Source organism: Ambystoma mexicanum, chromosome 4p (genome assembly GCF_040938575.1).
Source record: "Ambystoma mexicanum isolate Mex_15411 chromosome 4p, UKY_AmexF1_1, whole genome shotgun sequence".
Lineage (NCBI taxonomy): Eukaryota > Metazoa > Chordata > Amphibia > Caudata > Ambystomatidae > Ambystoma > Ambystoma mexicanum.
Window position 1 is genome coordinate 88,032,055 of NC_090927.1, and position 21,511 is coordinate 88,053,565.

The window sequence follows — 21,511 nt, forward strand, 5'->3', positions numbered from 1 at the left end:
AAAAAAAAGAAGGAAAAAGAGGAAAGCAAGTTTACGCTTTTTCATGATTTTTTATAGTGTTTTGTTGAACTGCTGAAGAGTAGTAATAAATGAAGATGAAGCATAATGCTCGCCTCCTGTCTTGTCATAGAATTATTAGGTGACTGTGACTCATTTCAAGCTGCATTGCATTGCAAAAGCAAATGACAGCAGTATAACAAATGTATGGACACCTTTGCTGGTCCAGAAACAACGGTGCCAGTAAGCTTACCAGCACTGTTGTTTCCAGACCGGCAAAGTACAAGTGTGCAGGCAGGTTGCCTTTCCGCCCGCAAGGTCTGTCCTGGTGTGCGGAACGGCACCCGCCGCAGACTTTCATGGAAGCACCGGCACCCTTATTATTGGACTCAAATGAAAGTGGGGACTAACAATTACTGCCGCCTGACTTACCGGACTGCAGGGCTGTAATGCCACAGTGTTTCCGGGAAGTCAGGCAGTGGTAAATCATCACGAGTCTGGAGACAGCCTGCTGGTTTTACCAGCACGGCTACCGCCAGACTCATAATAATGCCCATTGAAGCTTACTAGATAAAGACACTCCTGAAGTCAGTCAACCTTACTTTACAGGAAGCCAAAAACCACTTGTAGAACCACTCATTCTAAATGAAGCAGAAATAGCCATGACTGAGGTAGAAAACACCATGGGCCTCATTACGACCCAGGCGGTAAGGGATTACCGGCACCGGTAAGGGCACCGGTGCCGGTAATCCCTTACCGCCCTATTCCGAGGTCCCTTTGTGGGTCCCTCCCTTAACGGCTGGTAAAACCAGCCGTTAAGGACGGGACCCGCAAAGGGACTTTAGAGGTAATAACGGTACCGCAATTTGCAGTACCGTTATTACCGCCTTCCTCATTCGCATTGAGCCCTATGGGGTCTAAAATGGGAATGGCGAAGGGCCATGGTGAATGGGGAATTACCCCCCACCAACCTTGGAATGGGGCGGTAATTGCTCTATTCACCATGGCGGAATCTAAACAATCTGATGAAGACTTGTTTGTGCGCAAATCACAGCTAAATGATGAACAACTCACCATGAATCTAGAAGTCACTGAAGATATTGAACATGGTTTTAACCATGAAACTAAAACTTGTAGCTGCAAACATGATAAACCTCTGCTCCTATATGTTAGTGTGTAAGTGGTGAAGCTGGTGCTGGTAAAGCATTCTTAATTAAAATAATCAGCACATTTCTGCAAGACCAACCTGTCAGCTGTAGTAACAGCCCCCACATATGACACAGCTCACGTTTTTAACCATCCAATCAGCGGGCACGTATGATGTCTGCAGACATCACGCTGTTCCCTGATTGGACCAGAGGTGTCCCTGGACTCCAAATCAGGAAATGGGTCCATGGATCGAACCTAGATATCACAAAAGAAATGTGCCTACTTTTTGCCCCTTTTTCAAAAAACTACTGAACAGATTTACACCTAATTTACAAAAGCATGCGTTCAGGACCAAGCCACCACTCCTGCAGCAAATTCTGTGAAGATCTGTCTAGCCTTTTGGACTGTAGGCACAATCAAACATTTCTTTCCATTGTGTCTATGAGGATTTCCACACATTTTGGGACCCCCTATAACTTTGCCCCTCCTGGACGAAACTACACCATAGTTCGCAGAATGATTCTGAGGTGGTCATACTTATCTTGCAAAGTTTGGTGAGGATTCGTCCAGGGGGGTGAAGTTATAAGCCACCCAATAAGTGCTCTTCGCATGAGTTGAACAACTTAACCATAACTACACGACCGCTACCGCAGGCGGTGTAATGATACAACAACTACACTTTTAAGCAAATAAATCTGGTAAAAAATGCTGTGCCCTTTCAAATTACTTGATTCTGTATTAAAGGAGATGTGGTGGAGAAATGACCAAGAACTTGAATGTCAACGTTGATCAGATGCATTTCCTATTAAACCGTAAGGACAGTATCTAGCCCCCCTACCACTGGTTGGATGTGGTGATCATGAGTTAAACTTTAACCTTAACTTTAAGATTAAGACTTTCCAAAATTAAGGACCTCGTATAATCTCACACAAATAGTTCTTCTTTACCTCCAGACCACAACTTCAGTTGCAATGCCTATGGCAGAGATGGGCAGTAGCAAATGAGCGGGAACCCTGGAGCTACACAGACAATCAATGATTGCATTTATTACTAAATCCCAGTCTCCTACAATGATATTTGTGTAAATTTACCTGGCTCAGGGTCTACACATTTATTCCCGCAGAGGTTGCAGCATTTTTTATTCTCCAGGCAGTCTTGGTCACTCCGGCATTTAGGTTCATCCAAGGGAGCCAAGCACTTCTCCTGCACGTTGGGGCAGGTCCCCGGCTTTTCTGTAGAAGAAACATATCATCAAATTTTAGTGTTATGGATTGTAAACACAGTGCCCGGGTTTTAACTTTAAGCATACATTTGTGCACTGTCACAAACAACCATGATGAAGTCATTCCAGCTGCCTATTTCTACTGAAACGAGGAACATAAAATAAAAAGCTCAGTCTTCTCTCGGACACTATCATAATAATCCATGTTTACTTAAGAAGGCTTGCTGAGCCATTGGAGTAAAGATCCAGCCAAACTTTCAGGATATCTTTTAGGAAGTGTTCACAAGTACTTCAGGTGGGGGTTTATAAAGATCCGCTGGTAGTGTTAGAGGGGAGAGGGGCTTCCCTTATGCTAATTAATATATATATATATATATATATATATATATATATATATAATGAAATAATCTTTTAATTAAATCTCTCCTTAAAACATATGTACTCAAAATTAGAACTAGAGAATAACGCTAAGTAGATCTCTAAAGCAAACAAAATAATGAAGCAAGCATGTACTCAGTAATTCTTTATCATTTAGCAATAATTTTCAATACTTTAGAATAGGTTTATTAATTTATGTATTAATTGGGTATTTATAATGCGCCTATACACAATGTGTTTCGAGGCGCAACAAGACAAGAAGGTGGGGGAAACAGGGAGAACAAAAAAAACAATCCTACTAGGCCTTGTGACATTCAGAACGTGCAAGCGCAGTACAGACAGAGCTGCAGGCCCCATGACAAGGAGAGTGCCAGGGGAGGCCAGGTGGACAGAGCCAGGGGAAAGCAAAGAGTGCAGGGGAAGGAAGGTCCACCAGCTAAGCGCGAGGTAAGGGGCTGGAAGGGCTACAAGGATGCAGGCACAGCAAGGCTAGTGCGGGGGGAGATGCCCAGAAGGGCGGTGCAGGTTGAGGTGGGGCTGAGGAGGCAAAGTGCAGGGGTAGACTGGATTAGGGGGCCTGGTGCCCTGTAAGACTCTGAGGGAACCAGCCAGCCAAGAAGCAGACATGGACATTACATGGGGAAGGGGAGAGGGAAGGGAGAAGAGAAAAGGAAGGTCCGGAGAAACTTCCGGAAATTAAGGAGATCCAACTCAACTCTGAGAGGGGAACGGAGGCATTCCAGAGGGAGGCACCTGCAGAGGAGAGAGATCCTTGCAGCGACCGGGAGCCAGTGGAGAGATGCGGACCTTGGGATTGAGGCCAAGGATGCGTCTCGCAATCCTGTTCTGGATTAGTTGCAGGGGGCGAAGGGAGGAGTTAGGCAGATTAAAGAAGAGACTGTTGCAATAGTCCAGCCTGGAGAGGACCAGAGCTCTGAAGACATTGAGCTTCTGGGGGAAGGTGAGGAAAGGGAGAATGCCTCTGAGGCGATGCAGCTGAAAGTGGGTCTTCTGGGCAAGGTCTGTGATGTGAGGAGAGAAGGAGAGAGAGAGCAGTTCAAGATGACACCAAGGTTTCTTGCCTCACAGGAGGGTGAGGGGAGAGGGCCAGTGGAGGGCAGCCAGAGTGTGGTAGGGAAAGAGGGACCATGGGTCGCAATGAGAAGGATCTCTGTCTTACTGGCATTAAGGCAGAGAGTGTTAGCAGTGCACCATGCCTGAATAGCAGACAGGCAGTCAGGAAGGAGAGAGGAGGAGGAGGCTGTTGTGATGTGAGTTGGTCTTGTTCAGTCTAACTGGCCATGAATGCATGCTGATAGAATGTTGGTGTATGTATGAGGAAATTCATCAGGGGCGGACTCAAAAACAAATCATTGCATACTGACAGTGATTGGTTTTATATGAACTCGAAAATTCTCCTCAAAGTCCAAATACTTTGATAACTGGCAATCCCAATCTTTGCATTCACGGAATTGCTCGTCGATAGTTTCACGAGATAGTTTTCACCTATAAGAGAGCGGTACATAAAAACAGTATCTCAATTAACTGTTAGCAAAGGTATACCTTAAAGTTATACCAGTACCTGAAAAACATAGTCGTTACCGTATTCAGTGTACACGAGCTCATGACTAGCTCAATAAAAGTTTCAACCATGACACATAGCCAAAGACACCCCCCTCCACCACCATTGAGAAGTACTATATATATATATCTCACCCTCTATGTCATGAGAGGTTCCAATGAATTAGTGATTTTAAGTTTCTGTCCTATTGAGAACTCAACCCCATGTGTGACAATACATAATCAAACAGGTACACCAGAGATTGAGAAACTATGAAACTAGGAAACTCGATGAGAAGAGAAAAAAGACATAAATGCTCGAGAACTCAAGAGCGTCTGGAGAAGAAGGCACAAAGTGTCAGGAGATAACAAAACATACAGGAAGTGCTAACAGGGGCTATTTTGGTTCACTGCCCTTTAACATGGGCATTAATCACCCATCTCGCATGTTCCCTCATGAATCCCTGGTTAACTTACCCACGGCTGGGGCACGTTATCCTAAGCGAATTAACGCTGTCTTTGTTGATAGTCGCAACCTTCCTTATATGTGTCAAACTCACTGGACGTCAACAAGATTAAAGATCTAGAAAGGATGAAATGGCCAACAGTTAGAAACCATTCTTGTTACATTATAGTTCCCCCATCAGATACATTCTTGCCTTTGGCGCTTTCTAATTGCTCTTAAAAGGGTAAGGCTTACCCTGTAGAAGGTGAATAATTCATCCCACAGGGGAAGCTGAACCACTATTGCTGTTTGGTAGCCGGAATACGCACAGCCGAAATGACCCGAGGTCTAGAGTGCGACTTGTTTGAAGTCAGACTTATCCCCATTACGTGGGATCATCGGAAAGCGTCAATGCTGTTGACAACAATAAAAGACAACAGTATCAGCAGGTGGCAGTTGGTACCGGTAAAGTCTGGCTCCTTATTCCCCACCTGAGTAGCCCTCGGTCTGATATCGCTAGCCGACTTCTTACTTACCTTTGTATGGGTCTAACACCGCATCCTGGATATTCCGAGCTCCGTTCCATTCACCACCTCGTCTGGCTTGTGACCATTGGACCCGTCACAGCGTACGATCATTCGCTGCGTTGGTCCGTCTCAACAACCTTCCTAGTGACTGCCGTTGTCCCCCGTGTTCGTATCTCTCGGTTCAAAGGAACCATCTACCTTTAAATTCGTTACGCGCGCCTCATGATTAGCCAATCAAAGAGTGCCTCTCGCAGCATGTGATCTTAACTGTGTCATGTGACCCAACTGCATAACACAGAAATGTTGTTCAGTACGATCCGATCTCTACTCTATGGTCGCCGATCTATCGCCGCCCACAGGGAAGTGGCACGTCAGATGCGAACCACCCCAGGACGACCAAAACAAAAGGAAAAAGCCCGGAGCAAACTACAAATCTCAACCACCATCCATATCATAGAGGGGGAGGATGAGGAGCCGCGTTACCAGGTGAACAGGTCGATGTTGTACAAGAGCTGCCGTGCATGTTCTACTCACAGAATGACAGACAGGGTTTATAATATGTATTGAACCCTCTAACAGACCGTATTGGAATTCTACAATACCCAGTCGAATTTTTCATTCAGACCATTGAGCATGCTTTTAGTCAAAAAAATAAATTTGCGTTCTTTTTTTGACAACGCTAGTCTATCCCGGTTGATGTCATTACTCGGTTTCTGATTGTAAACAATCGACCAGGAGAGGTCTTGTACTTGGTGAGTGCATTCTACCCAGTGTTCTACCAACGGGGCATTCTTAGTCCGATTTTTTAAACAGCTATGGTGTTCACCTATCCGCAATTTAACCTTTCTCTCTGTCTTGCCTATATATAGCTTGTTGCATGGACACCAAACTACATAGATTACCCAACTCGTGTTACAATTAGTGAACGTTTTTTGTAACCAAGGGGTTTTCAACCCAATATCAATCGATGTGGTTTTCTTAGTAAATGCACAGCAGGTACATGTTCCACATGTGAAATGACCCGTTACTGCTTGTAAACCCCAAAGTTGTGTTAGGGTAGGTGAGGTGGTTGGTCTGGATGTTATATCATTCCGAGTTATCTGCTCCTTAATGTTCTGGCTCCGTTTAAAGGCAATGATTGGTCTTGAGATGGGATCACTACCCTTCTCCAGTATATCCCAATGTTTACAAATCAAACGTTTAATAGCGTTTGACATGTGACTGAAGGTGTTGACAAATACCAGGCGCTCATTCTTTGTCTTTTCGTCCCTCTGTTCCTTGTATTGAAGGAGGGAGTCCCGATTGTTATTGTCTGCCCTTTTACGAGCGGTCTCGACATGTATGAGGGACAGCTATGGGGAATGTTGAGTGAGTGTGATGTGTGAGTGTACCATGAATGTCAGTTGGGGGCCTGAGCAAGATGTGAGAGGATGGCCGGTGGGTGTCTCTTGTGATACTTGATATTTGCCCATATATACTTGCTGATGTATCCTGTAAATACCTGCAGGTAACTGGAGATGTATATATGTACATATTTACAATAAAGTAACCTGGATTCCCTGCCATGGCTCCACAGCTGGTCTGTGTTTGGACATTGAGCCTATCTTCCTCTATTTACGACAGAGTCAGAGGAGGGGAGCTTGAAGGAGAGCTGTGTGTCATCCACATAACACTGGAAGTTAGGAGAGAAAGTGGAAATCAGATGGGCTAGAGGGGCCTGGTAGATGTTGAAAAGCCAAGATGAGAGGATATCACCCTAAGGGACCCTGCAGGTGGAGAGTGAGATGGCGACAAGAAAAGGGCCCGGTTGAACCTGGGAAGGTCGGTCAGAGAGGAAGGAGGTCAACCAGTCCAGAGCCAGGTCCGTGATGCCAAGGGTCCCACAGAGCTGATTTCTCAGGGTGGCATGATTGACCATATCAAAGGCAGGGGAAAGGTAAAGAAGGATGAGAACGGAAGGAGAGCTGGAATTGAGATTAGAGAGCAGGTCTTTGCGGGTGTTCAGGAGAGCGGTTTCCATGCCTCTGGCAGCTCTGAAGCCAGACTGGTGGTTGTGGAGACAACCAACAGACTCAGTGTGGTGGATAAGCTGGAAGATGGCCAGCCTCTCGAAGAGTTTGGAATACTTTCAAAGATTGCCCATAGATTTCAATGGGAAAAAGACAATAGTCAGCGCCTGATCATAGGATAAAATGGTTAAAAGTTACCAAGATCCCAGGGGAGTTGTAGAGAAGTCAATCTCCGGGGTAATGTCAAGGAGAGATGTCACCAGAGGAGACCAAGCCAAAGAATCCTTACAGAAGAAGACGCAGAAGATAGCAGAGATGATAAAGTAATTTGGATGCTTGCGATGCTGCTGTCTGATGCCTGGGAGAATAGCTTGCAGGCAATGAAGGATGGGTCTAGCAACGGACTGGGATTATTCAGAAGCCCCCCAAGATGTTTACAAGGTCGATGGGGTGCAACAAAAGGGTCCAGAGGACTAGCTTGCTGAGGTCAGTTCAAATGTTGACATTGTACAGGTGGTGGTTATGGTTCCAGGAAACAAGGAATTAATGTCACAGCCTCTGGTGACATAAGGTTGATCCCCACAAGATGACTCGGAACTCAGTGGACTAAGGCACAGCAGCAGTGGTTCATACACCATCCACTCCCCACCATACCTGAGACAGGGGGGATGTGATCCCCCTGTTTCCTTCCATGGCTACTTGCAGACTATTGCCCTCCCTCTGCTGTTAGATCCCCACCCCCTTGTTTTTCTGCTCCCTAACTTTGTTCTTCACTCAATGACTGTAAAGCACTATGTTGCTTTCCGATGCTAGGTCAGCGCTCAATAAATACACTACTAATAATAATAACAATGAGTTAACACCCAGCAAACTATTTGGGACAGGTCAACTGATGCTCTGAACAGGAATGACAATGACGATTCCCCCAGGGGGAGGGCAGCTATTGAAGTCTTGCCTGATGAGTCCTGGGATGTAGCAGCACCAACACTCAAGGAAAGTAGAAACAATGCTGATCCTTTCTAGAAGCACAGCAATGACTCCCACATCTCAGTCTGCCTCTGTAACTGCCTGTGCAGGAAGGAGCCTGAGGGGAGCTGAGAAAGGCTGCAGAAGAGGAGGATCCAGCTAGGTATTTATTTATTTATTTATTTATTTATTTATTTATTTGGATTTGTAGAGTGCACTACAGCCCGCAGGCATCGAGGCGCTATATCAGAACTTAAGAAGGCTTGATTAAGGGTTACAGAGAAGCCACTCAACGAAAGACTTGTTGCAATGCAGAGCCAATGGTTAAATACTAGCGGAAATACAGGTTATACAATCATACAAAGAGACTTGTTTTGATGGCCTTGCTAAAGGCAAAGTGTGGTTCAATTAGCCTGATGTGAGGGGGTAAGGAGTTCCAGAGTGTGGAGGCTACTGTAGGGACGCTGGAGACACCTGCACAAGCTTTACTTGTTCTTGGAATGGATAAGAGGTTGGAGTAGGGAGTTCTGGATGGTCTGAGGCTGTTGGGTTTGGTGATCCTTTGCACAAGATGGGGGGGGCAGGCCATGGAGACACTTGTGTGTAAGGGCGAGAGCCTTAATGATGATCCTTTCCTTAACTGGAAGCCATTGGACCCATCTTCTTAGCTCTGAGATGTTTTCTCTACGCAAGAGACTAGTGGGGGATCTGAGAGCGTTGTTTTGTACAATTTGAAGCTTGGCAACATTCTTGACTGATGTGCCTACGAACAGAGCGTTGCAGTAATGAAGCCTGGAGCCGATTATAGCCCTAACGATGGTGAGGCAGTTTTGTTGGGACAGGAATGGTCTTACTGAGCTGATGAGTTTTGAGTGGTAGGCTGAGGTGGAGGCTAAGGCGTTAACCTGCCTGTTCATGGCCAGGTCAGGTTCCAGGTAGACGCCTAAGGTTTTAATGGATGGTAAAACAGCGATGGGGATATTGTCAATGGTGAAAGAGGAGTATTGGTTGTCCAACTTGCTCAAGGTGGAGGGATAGCCAACCAGCAGAAGCTCGGTCTTCTCACTGTTGAGGCATAGCCAGTTTTCTGCCATCCAGGATTGGATTGTTGTGTAGATGTAGTCCAGTATGTTCTGGTCGGACAGGTAGACAGGTGAAAGGGAGGAAAATACCTGGGTGTCATCCGCATAGTTCGTATATGAGATACCCAGGGAGTCCAAGATTTTAAACAGTGGCCTCATGAAGAGGTTGTAGAGGGTGGGGGCAGTGCATGAGCCTTGAGGACCCTACATTTGATGATGCTGGGGTCAGCTCAAGAAGAGTCTGAGAAGAACTTCATTGCTCTATCCTTCAAGAAGGAGGCTATCCAGTTGCATGCACTGGCAGAGAAGTTGGCTACTGAGGAGAGATGATGGCATAGAGTTTTGTGATCGTTCAGCTCAAAGGCCACAGACAGGTCGAGGAGCAGAAGGAGCGCAGGTTTGCCTGCGTCTCTGAGGTCATCAATCTGGTTTTTTAGGTCAAGGAGAGCCGTTTTGGTACCATGACGTGGCCTGAAACCTGATTGTCTAAGTCCTAGGCGATGATTGTCTTCTAGGAATTTCTGTATTTGCAGGTAGGCTGCTTTATCCAGAATTTGTAATAGGAAGGGTATGTGGTGATTGGCCTGTAGTTACCTGGGATGGAGGGGTCGAGGGAGGGCTTTTTAAGGAGCGGACGAACCCACGCTTACTTTAGTCCCAAAGGGACGTAGCCAGACCGAAAGGAGGCATTGATAAATGCTGTGATGATAGTGGCTAGGGAGGGGGCACAGTCCTTGATGACTTGTGCTGGGCAGGCATTGCCTTTCCAATTGCAAGGTTTGATGGAGCGAAGATGTGTGAGGATTTCCGTCTCACTCATGTCTTGAAAGTCAAACAGGGGGGAATGACCGGAGCTGGTAGCTGGCGCTGGGTTACCTTGACTGCTGGCAACCAGTTTGGTGAGATCCAGTTGGTGGGCAAGGATTATGTCCTGCAAGTTTTCCAGTGTATTTAGCATGAAGGACTGGATGGAGTTGCACCAAATTTCGTCCATCATGATCGTCCATCATGATCGGTGACGGAGGGGAGAGGGGGGTCTCGAGCTCTCTGAATATGGCAAAGATTTCTCTAGTTCTGGATTTAGCATTGGCTATCCTTGCATTGAAGGAGGAAGCATTGGTGATGGCGATTTTGTATTGTTATTTCCTCCTGGGTCAAGGGAAATGATTGCATGAAGCAGGTCCACTCTGTTTGGGAAAGGATTAGTGTTTCACCTTCAAGAGTACCATGAGTTCCAGCCACAGGACGTCCTGCAACTAAGCCTAGCGCCGCCTTCTTCTTCCTCCTGCTAAACAGGAGCAGTAACCGGTGGTCGGCTGAGGAATGCGTTGGTCTCGCTATAGCATTACATCCACATAATGCACTGGTATTGACCCCAGCCCTGCGATCACAACCATGATCCGTCCAAACGCTTGGTGGCATGCCAGTCCGTGGAGGCCAGCTTCGCTCATGGTTCGTGGGCACAAACTGGTCTGTGGATTGAGGCGTCTGGAAGAACTGAACAGTTAGGGAATACACCCTTGTAGATGGCGTTGTGTTACAGTCACCAAGGGAATGGCATACAGAGTGATGATGGGGGTCCAAGACAGGCTTTCGGGACCTTCCAAGGGTTATCTGTGTGCTGAAGGATGTGCAGACAAACTGTGACACAAAGTATGAGATGTTCCTCTTTTAATTTTCTCTCTGCATGACAGTGTCCGCACCATGGTTCTTTCCATAATCCGATCGCTAGTGGTCAAACTCAGTCCCCCAAATGGGCCGTCAAACTCAGTCCCCCTGATGGGCCATGAAAAGCAGTCCCCCTAATGGCCCGTCAAACTCAGCTGCCCTAATGTCCTGCAACCTTCATCAAATACTAGAACACAACTGAAATGCCCTCAAATTGCCCTAGTGCTGTACCTCATTCATTTCATATTGTGGGATTTTAAATGAGATCAATATAGGATTTAAGTAGGGGTTTCAAGTTAGAAACATTTGATAGAAGCAAGATTCCTCCTGCCCGGCCTTCTCAGTGACCCCTAACCTTTGATATGTATCATTACCTGCCAGTGCTTTAACACACTGCATCCCACAGCCAAACCGGCAGCATTTTTCGTTGTTCTTGCAATCTGCGTCCCTGCTACAGCGAGGTGGTGGGAGGTGGCCACAGTGAGTCTTGATTTCTGGATCAAATGGACAATATCCTAGGTTCTCTGTAAAGAAAGCAAAGGTAGACAGTGAAAACCACAGTCAGCCTTGCTTCTCATGCATGGCCACGATTAGTTCCCACGTGAGCGGGCCGATCATTCCCACACAACTCAGTGCTTCATTCCTGGAGTCTTATTTCATCCCAGCAGACATGTATCTGTGTCAACTTTGAAAATACAATTTCAAAACAAAGTAAAAGTGAGAACATTTCCAGCAAAGATAGAAATAGAAACTGTAACCAGAAGGAAGATGGCATGTGATTGTGAGCGAGGGATGGGTGGGTTTCCAGGGAACCACCACTGAGCTGGGGCAAAAGGAGGGGGCGAGGGTGGCCTTCAGCTATTTTAAGACTACATGATCACGAACATGAATGTTCAAACATGAGATGTATAATCTGGGAAGCAAGCCATTTTCCTTTATGGGAAGCACCATGAGTGCCTCATGTCTAATAGTTAAGCCCTATCGGCTATAGGTGCCACCTGAGATGCCATTATGTAAGAGGTGGTCTCATGCACACATCTGGGAGCAATGCCCTTTATTACCAGCTGTTGTGTGTCTTTGTTCACCTTTTTTGGTAATGGGCTTTCAAGAACAGCTCGCATACTGGCACCAAGACAGAACTCATTACAAGGAACTCATTCTAAGCCCACTTACACTGGACCACTAAATACATGTTTCGAATACAGCAACTGTAGGGATGTGGATATTCATTACCTTATGATAACCCTGCCGTGTCCTGTCCAAGCCTGTCCATTGGTGTGCTCCTGAGCAATCTGTTCCCTACCCTGCCTTCTTATCTGGAAAAGCCTCCCAATTGTATTGCATTGTAATGTAACGATATTTATGAAGCGCAGCAAGGACCTGTTGGCATCTAGGTGCCAATCAAACACTTCCATCCCCCCTTTCTTACAACAACGGAGCATAGAGTGAAATACTTGGAATTATCCAAGCAGACTCACAGCCTAACCTTGTTATTTCAAGACATTTGAAAAATACCAATTTATTTTATCTCAGAAGCTCCTACTTTGCACGAGAGGGGTCTTGAAGTGCTCCATCTGACCTGTGATTCATTCACTGATGTGTTTGCTCATTCTTTCAGCCAGTGGTGTGTTCATCCACCCAGCCCTTCGGTTACTCATTCAGTCTCACCAATATGTGGTAGACCAGAACACTAGCCATTCTCTGTACTCACAGGGGTTGAGAACCAACCACTTGTTTGGAAGATATTCATACGTTCAGCACTCTGTCCTCATCCTAGATGATTCTGCAAGCAGTTTCTATTTAACTAGCTTCCACACTCTGCCCCCAGCCTCGATGATTCTGCATGCAGTTTCTATTATTTTAACTAGTTTCCACACTCTCTCCCCAGCCTAGATGATTCTGCATGCAGTTTCTATTATTTTAACTAGTTTCCACACTCTCTCCCCAGCCTATATGATTCTGCATGCAGTTTCTATTATTTTAACTAGTTTCCACACTCTCTCCCCAGCCTAGATGATTCTGCATGAACTTTCTATTTTAACTAGTTTCCACACTCTGCCCTCATCCTAGATGATTCTGCATGCAGTTTCTATTTTAACTAGTTTCCACACTCTCTCCCCAGCCTAGATGATTCTGCATGCAGTTTCCACTTTTTCTCATAGCCACACTCTGCCCCCAGCCTAGATGATTCTGTATGCAGTTTCTATTATTTAACTAGTTTCCACACTCTGCCCTCATCATAGATGATTCTGCATGCAGTTTCTATTTTAACTAGTTTCCTCTCTCCCCAGCCTAGATGATTCTGCATGCAGTTTCCAGTTTTTCTCATATCGACAGTCTGCCCTCAGCCTAGAGGATTCTGCATGCAGTTTCTATTATTTTAACTAGTTTCCACACTCTCTCCCCAGCTTAGATGATTTTGCATGCAGTTTCCACTTTTTCTCATATCGACACTCTGCCCCCAGCCTAGAGGATTCTGCATGCAGTTTCTATTATTTTAACTAGTTTCCACACTCTCTCCCCAGCTTAGATGATTCTGTAAGCAGTTTGCACTTTTACTCATTTCCACACTTTGACCCCAGCCTGGATGATTCTGCAAGTAGTTTCTATTATTTTAACTAGTTTCCACACTCTACCCCCAGCTTAGATGATTCTGAATGCAGTTTCTATTTCAACTATTTTCCACACTCTGCCCCCAGCCTAGATGATTCTACATGCAGTTTCTATTTTAACTAGTTTCCACACTCTGATCCCAGTCTAGATGATTCTGTATGCAGCTTTTATTTTAACTAGTTTCCACACTCTGTCCTCACCCTAGATGATTCTGTGTGCAGTTTCTATTTTACCTAGTTTCCACATTCTGTCCTCACCCTAGATGATTCTGTGTGCAGTTTCTATTTTAACTAGTTTCCACACTCTGTCCTCACCCTAGATGATTATGTGTGCAGTTTCTATTTATTTTAACTAGTTTCCACACTCTCTCCCCATCCTAGAAAATTCTTTATGCAGTTTCCACTTGTACTCATTTCCATACTCTGTCCCCAGCCTCGATGATGCCGCTGGTTGGGACCTACCCTATACTTGGCCGTTCTTATGTACTTTTCCAACAAGGAGTGCACCAATCTGACATTCATACGTTGAACCCGTGTTTAACTTTGGTCAGGCCAAACACTGGAATTCTGCAGGCTTTTTGGCGGGAGTCTATACGTACATTTCTCATGTGAGATTAAGCCAGCAGCGTGTACCTCGTTCAGGGTCCATGCACTTTTTTCCACACTGGGAGCAGCACTTCTTCCAGAGTGGACAGTCCTCGTCGTCCATGCACTCTGTTGAAAAGTAGCTTTTACAGCCATCCAGTAGAGGTGGGCATTTACCCACTTTAACTGTGACAAAAACAGAATGATTCATACAATTAGCATAACACATTATTTTGTTGAAAACCTATGCTAAATATGCATTTTATAGGCAATATGAGTCTGACAGGTTACACATTCCGTACATTTGCTCTTGTACAGAATATGGGCACCAGAGCAAAGATGTGGAGTTCTTTGCAACTTCAGTACTGTCCTTAACCTGCAATCATTCCTCTTTCAGTAATTGAGTATGGTGGCTCAGAGGGCACAGATGCAAATATACTGCACGCTGCAATTACTGGCTGTACATTTTCACCACTCAATCATATTTGCATACAAAAAATGACATATCTCAAATATGTAACTCTCTTTGAACTTGAACGCTTTGAAAACTGAGCATTTCCATAGCTATCCTTACACTCAGAGCCAGAAAAAATACTACACCGGGCGGATAGCTGAAAACAGCAATGGAGTAAATGATGTCACAGCCGTTTCCACCACACATCCCAACTCCGTGGTTGAATAGGTACAGGAGCTTCAATGTTACACACATGTAATGTTCGGGGGCCTTGTGAAAAATGTAATCAGAGTGCAAACTCTGCATTTTTTGCTATTCTATGTAAAATGTGATAATTGTTCACCTTTCCATTTTTCAAGATTTAAAAACATATTTCTTGATGGCGGTTTAGAACCACTCACATACCTGTTTAACACTGCCCATACTCATTCGCTTTACTTCTCTCTTCTCTATATCTTTTTTCTGTTTTCCTTGTTTCACACTTTTAATTCCTTTTCCATACCAACCATATGCATATTTATATATATATATATATATATACATATATATATATATATATATATATACATTCAGTGAAAAAAACTTTGTTAAAGTGACGTTATGGTTAAGCTGCGCTACTAAAAACCTATGAAATTCAGTGAAAAAACTTTGTTAAAGGGACGTTATGGTTAAGTTGCATTAATAAAAACCTATGAAATTCAGTGAAAAAACAAACTTTGCTAAAGGGACGTTATGGTAAAAAGTAAAACCAAAAAAACCTTGAAATTCACCAGGTATGCTAAGGTAAGCAACCATAACTCGCGCCACCATTGTGCACTGCTAAGACTAACACCCAGGACATCAAAGATGACATCACTGATGACATCACATATCAAATTAATTCTGAAAGGTCACATATCAAATTAGTTCTGAAAAGTCCCTACAAGGGGTTGTGTTTACAATATTGGTAGCAAGATGTCAGGGGTGATCGGGAGACCTCTCATGAACTACTTAATGTATTAAAAAATGTACTCATCTCAACAAAATATTATATTTTTTTTATTTAACTTTTTTAAAGCGCTCACACAGCCCGTGGGCGTCGAGGCATTGTTACAGAAGTTGTTTATTTTTTTGAGTTGCGTAATAGTTTTTTTTTTTGTTTCTTAGTTGCAAATTTATAATGTGCTTAAACACCCAGTGGTTTCTAAGCGTGGACCCGGGGATCGAACCTCTGTTGCTTTGTGTCGCGTTGCTGCCAAGGCGCGCACGTTGCCACTAAGCTATCCTCCCGGAGTAGTGTTGTTCTTAATACAGGAACCTAGTAATACATACACAAAGGCAATGGGTGCAGAATGCACCATAGAAGTACAGTATTTTATTATGTTAACCAATTTGTATTGAACATTTTGTGAATATAACAGCAAGTTTAAAAGCCGGAATATTGGATGAACAAAGAACAAGGCAAAATAAAATAAGTGAAGTTCTTACAATGGATGCAGTTCACAATGTCACCTAAATGAATTTAAATATAATCATAATCGTATTGTTACTAATGAGAACCACTGCATGAATTAGAATAAAGATGGGCGGGGATAGACAAGACGAACAAAACGAACTTAGAAACAATAAATAAATATCCGGAAGGGGGAGGATAACACTGCATACAATGGGAGGACAATTTACGTCAAGTAATTATTGAAGACATTCCATTTGTTATAAGACTTAGGTAGGGTCCTAGAAGATAGAGCAAAAAATGTTTCAATTCTATGAAATGAGCAAACCAAATTCCACCATAAATTGTAAGGTAATTTCTGTGCATTTTTCCAATTGGAAGCAATGGGATGCAAGGCAACATACACCAAAAAATGTAATAATTCCAGTGAGGAAATAGTCGACATGTATGGATTTGCTAATAAACCAATCATAACATGACATAATGTAAGGGGCTCCTGAAAAGAATATATATTTTGTAAGCATTTCCAGACTTGCGTCCAAAAGGAAAAGACACATTTGCAGTAAAAGATTGAGTGGATAACATCTGTAGACAGAGATTGACAAGACCAGCAAGAGCTATGATTAGAATGAAACATTTAGCAACCCTGTGCAGTGTTAAATATGTTCCATGTAGTATAAAATGATGTGTTTGTGTGAGATTCGCGGCAACAGAGGTGCTGAAGCATTGTTTCCAGATTGTATTCCACATCTCTAGAATTGGTGCCATTGGGTTTATTGAGAATGGAATACAATTTGGAAGCTTTAGTAGAGTGAGAACATGAACCTAATTCTATATATTTTGAAGGAGCATTTTGAGGTTAGGTGGGGATTGCTTTGGAAATGAGTTTTGTAAGAATGGTATGTGTTTTGAAATTTGATTTGTTTAAATTGAATTGGGAGCACATTTTGTTAAAAAGAAAGGGCAAGTTGTTATTGAAAATATGTGTGACCAGAAATATTCCTGGGAAGTACCTATTGTGTAAGATATCATGTTTAGGTTTAAACAGGAAGGCTTTATTAGACCACAAAAAGGTTCTGTAGGAGTCTTGGGTAATAAGAGAGGTTAGAATAAGGCAATTCCAAGCTTGTTTGAGGGAATATAGGAGTGGAAACCTTTCGAATCCAGGCTACAAGGAGGTTTTGAGAAAGTGAGAAAAGGATAAGGGCGCTATGAGTTTCTAAGATGATCCAAGATAGGGCATTGTAGAATTGGGGTTCATAAGTTGAAAATAGGGCAATTTTTCACAATAAAAAAGGATTTCTGATATTTAGGAAAATCGGGAAAGTTCACTCCACCAGAAGATTTACAAGATTTAAGCTTATTGAGAGCAAATGTGGGTGTTTTGTTTTTCTACAGGAAATAATTAGAATTTTGCCAATTCTTTGTAAAGAAAGAGTTTGGTGGTAATAGTGTAACATGAAAAGATAATAAAGAAAAATAGGTCCAAGAATCATTTTAATAGAATATAACCTACCCCACCAGGAGAGGAACAAAGGGGACCACTGATTGATAGAGGAGTTAATTTTTATCAACAATTGCTTTCTGAGTCAAGCTCAAGGTGGATACGATATCTTTAGCAATAAGGATTCCAATGTATTCAATTGAAGAGCCAAAGAGGAGTATGAGCCCAAACACAGGCATTGGTAAGACGTAGAACTTCTGATTTATCACAGTTTCACTTGTATCCTGAAGCCCAGGCAAATTGGTAATGGAAGACATAAGTGCCGGAAGAGAGGTATTTGGGTCTGAGTGGTAAAGTAAGATATCATCTACATAAGAAAGACATTTAATAGAGAAATCTTTCAATTCAATGCCCTTAATGCTATTATTAACAGAGATGCTTTGAAGAAGGGGTTCTAAAGCTAAGACAAAAAGAAGAGGAGATAGTGGGCATCCTTGCCTGGTACTGCGTGATATAGTAAATGATTTGGAGAAAGAAAGTGTTATTGATAACAATTTTAGTAGAAGGAGTAGAATATAAAAGGAAAATGAGTTAAGAAAAGATAGGGCTAAACCCATGCAATAAGAGGGATTCAAATAGAAAAGGCCATGAGACTCTGTTGAAAACTTTCTCAGCATCTAATTCGAGAAGGATGAGGGGATTGGAATAATTTTGGGTATGTGAAAGGGTATTAAAAAGAATTCTGCTACTGGAAGAGGCATACCTTCCTTTGATGAAACTATTTTGATTAACATGAATTAATGTATACATGATACCATCGAAAGGATTGGCAATTATTTTTGCTTACATTTTGGAATCTGTATTAATTAGTGCGATGGGGTGGTAATTTTTGACTAACAAATGGTCTTTGGCTGGTTTGGGCAAAAGAATAAGAAGAGCTTCTCCAAAAGTTCCAAAGCTGTATCCTAAAGCAAAGAAGTCATTCTAATGTTCAAGAAGTTTAGGAGAAAGTAAGGGTGGATGGCAATGGATAAGAACCAATGGTAAGTCCACTACTCTGCAACAATGTAATAGATGGTGAATTGGGGATTGGACAGGCCAGTCACCTGACATGCGAGGGCCAGTAGAATAACTTCTATAAGTAGCCATATAGGTAATAGAAATTTAAATATCTAATCACTCACAATGATAGGGTTTTTGGAGAAGGGCCCAAGTGATGACAGAGTAATGATGCAATTTTGGAGTAGAACTGGCCTGCGAACCGTGAGACCTTGAGAAGTACAGGAATCCACCTGTATTCTTGTATTGATCACTGTTGGTTTTATTTGCAATAAACCACAGGCTGTACTTGCCGTTGACTGAGTCCTCTGTGTGTACTGGGGGAGGGAGTTGGGCTCTTCAAGTCCGCAGACTTCCAGCATCGCTCTGGCATACCTGGGAGTTCCACCCAACAGTCGGTGGATGTGTTGTAGGTGCAGCTGTGATATGTGCATCTGTTACAGGTGACATCTTGTAGATGCCTGTGTCATAGGAGCATGTGTCAGCAGCGTGTGCCTTAGCAGTGTTTGTCATAGGAGTTTGAGTCATAGCAGCACATGTCATAGGTGAGTATGTTTCATAGAAAATGTGTCATAGGGCTGTGTGTTGTAGGAGCATGTGTCATAGGAGTGCACGTCGTAGGAGTATATATCGAAGTAATGCATGTTAGATAAGCGTGTGTCGTAGGAGCGTGTGTTCTAAGAGGCTGCGTAGTAAGAGTTTGTGCTATTAGTGTTCATATACAAAAGGTCATCTCACAGTACGTATGTGGTTTTAATATAAAATGTACCTCCATTCTGCTTGTGCATTGTATGCCTCATATACGTATATAATCCCACATTAAAGTCAACTTTACCTTTGCGAGTGTGCTGGAAGTGCGTTTCAAAACAGTGTGTTTGGTAAGAGCATCTGTGGTAGGAGCATATGTCATAGGAGCACATGCCCTAGGTGCATGTGCCATAGTTGCATGTGTCGTAGGTGCATGTGTCATAGGTGCATGTGTCATAGTTGCATGTGTTGTAGGTGCATGTGTCATAGGTGCATGTGTCAAATGTGCATGTGTCATAGGTGCACATGTCATAGGCCCAGCTGTCATAAAAGTGTGTGTCGTAAGAGTGTGAGTCCTAGCAGTAAATGTTGTAGGCACCCGTGTAGTATAAATATGTGTTGTAAGAGTGTGAGTCATAGCAGTGCATGTTATAGGCACCTGTATAGTATAAATATGTGTTGTAAGAGTGTGTGTTGTATGAGCGCATGTCATAGGAGCATGTGTCATATGAGCGTGTGTGTGTGTGTGTGTGTGTGTATTGGGACAATCTGTTGTAGGAGTGTGTGCCATAATAGTGTGTGTTGCACGTGTCAAAGGAGCAGATGTTGTAGGAGTGTATGTTATATAAGCTTGTGCTGTAGGAGTGTGTGTTCTAAGAGGGTGCATAGGAAGAGTGTGTGCTATTAGTGTTTATATACAAAATGTTAATCTCACACATGAACGTGTAGGGTATTAATATGAAATATAACTTCATACTGCTTGTACATTGTCTGCCTCCTATACATATGAAAGTTCCCATTAAAATAAACATTAACTTTACTGTGCTTTATTAATAAATATGAGCTGTGTATACAGCTTCTTCATTTCATACTTGTATGCAATTTACAACTCTTGAAAACGTACATCAAAATAAGCCTTGACTTTCCTTTCAGTTCTCAAAAGATGTAAATTGTGCAATCTACAAGCTGTGAAAATCATACGCCCCTTGGTACAGTTCATTTGAAAAATGTACATTTATTGCATCCCCTGAAAAGTAACATCAAAATCAGCTATGAGAAACCTGCGGGTATCCTCACACCTGCTCCCCTTGGATCCTCTTCTCAGGTGGCCAGGGAAAGGCCATCGCTCTTGGATCTTGACCTTGGGGGTAGAGATGAAAGGAAGGAAGGATCATCTGGGTGGAGGGTCCTTATGGCTTGGGGAGAGGATATCCACAGGCAAGACATGGTATCCCCATTTTCCTTATGACAACCAATCTCCCCCTCCCCCGGCATTTATAGGTTATTGTAAACCATTTCCCACATTTCCCCTCATTCACACCATTACAGTACTGGGGCGAGGAAGAAGTGACTAAGATTAATGCACACTAACATGTCATTTCACCACTATAGTACTAAGATAAGGAAGGGGTCTGCAGGCAGTTGTATGGGTCAGGCATGTCCAGAGTACTCCACTAACGACGGTCAGGCAAATGGGCTTGAGGACTTACAACTGCAACCTGTCATATGGCTGCAGATGTATAAAAGGTGAACCGAGAGACCAGCAAGAGAGAATCCGGGCCAAGCGTTGTGGGCCTGGGAGGAGAATCCTATGCAGATTGAGGCGACCGAGTAGGATTCTGCAGGAGAACCAGGACGCCGGTGAATACTCCCAAGAATATGTGGAGCCAAGGTGAGGGCGGACCACGAAAGCACCACACAGGTGGGAGCCTCATTGGTCGGATGTCAGCGGCAGGAGCTGCAGGCATGGAAGAAATCTTCAAGCTCCATGTTAACGGCAGCATCCGCATGAAGGAATTGGAGCTGCCGGCAACCCGAAGAGAGAAGGCAAAGTGCAAGTGGGGCTCGCAATCTGAAGAAACTGTGTGAGCGGAGAAGGAACAGAGAAAACAGCCACCCGGAGGAGACATGAGGGACGGGGGAGTGGAAAGCAGGGACCACTCAAACCGGAGCGCTCTTGGGGGCAGATAGAAAGCCAAAGTAAATGCTGACTGAATGAAAGAGTATTTGCACGATGCGGTGAACCCAATGTAACGGGTTGCGAGGAATATTACAGACAAGATTAACTGTGAGCAACAGAATAAAAGATACAGAATTATTGAATACCAAACTAAATTAAAGGTTTTGACACAGCTATGAGCAGATTATAAGTTTGCGTGAAGTTGACACAGAGAA

General features: G+C 43.6%; 1 protein-coding gene across 1 annotated transcript in view; it reads right to left on the minus strand.

The window, feature by feature from the left end:
- Nucleotides 1–21,511, minus strand: part of LOC138452544 (balbiani ring protein 3-like) — a 359,195-nt gene that overhangs the window by 216,087 nt on the left and 121,597 nt on the right. The window contains exons 4-6 of the mRNA XM_069604989.1: nt 14,249–14,386; nt 11,378–11,527; nt 2,238–2,378 (exon numbers count right to left, since the gene is read on the minus strand). Coding sequence (XP_069461090.1) covers nt 2,238–2,378; nt 11,378–11,527; nt 14,249–14,386 — 429 coding nt within the window. The remainder of the gene's footprint in view (nt 1–2,237; nt 2,379–11,377; nt 11,528–14,248; nt 14,387–21,511) is intronic.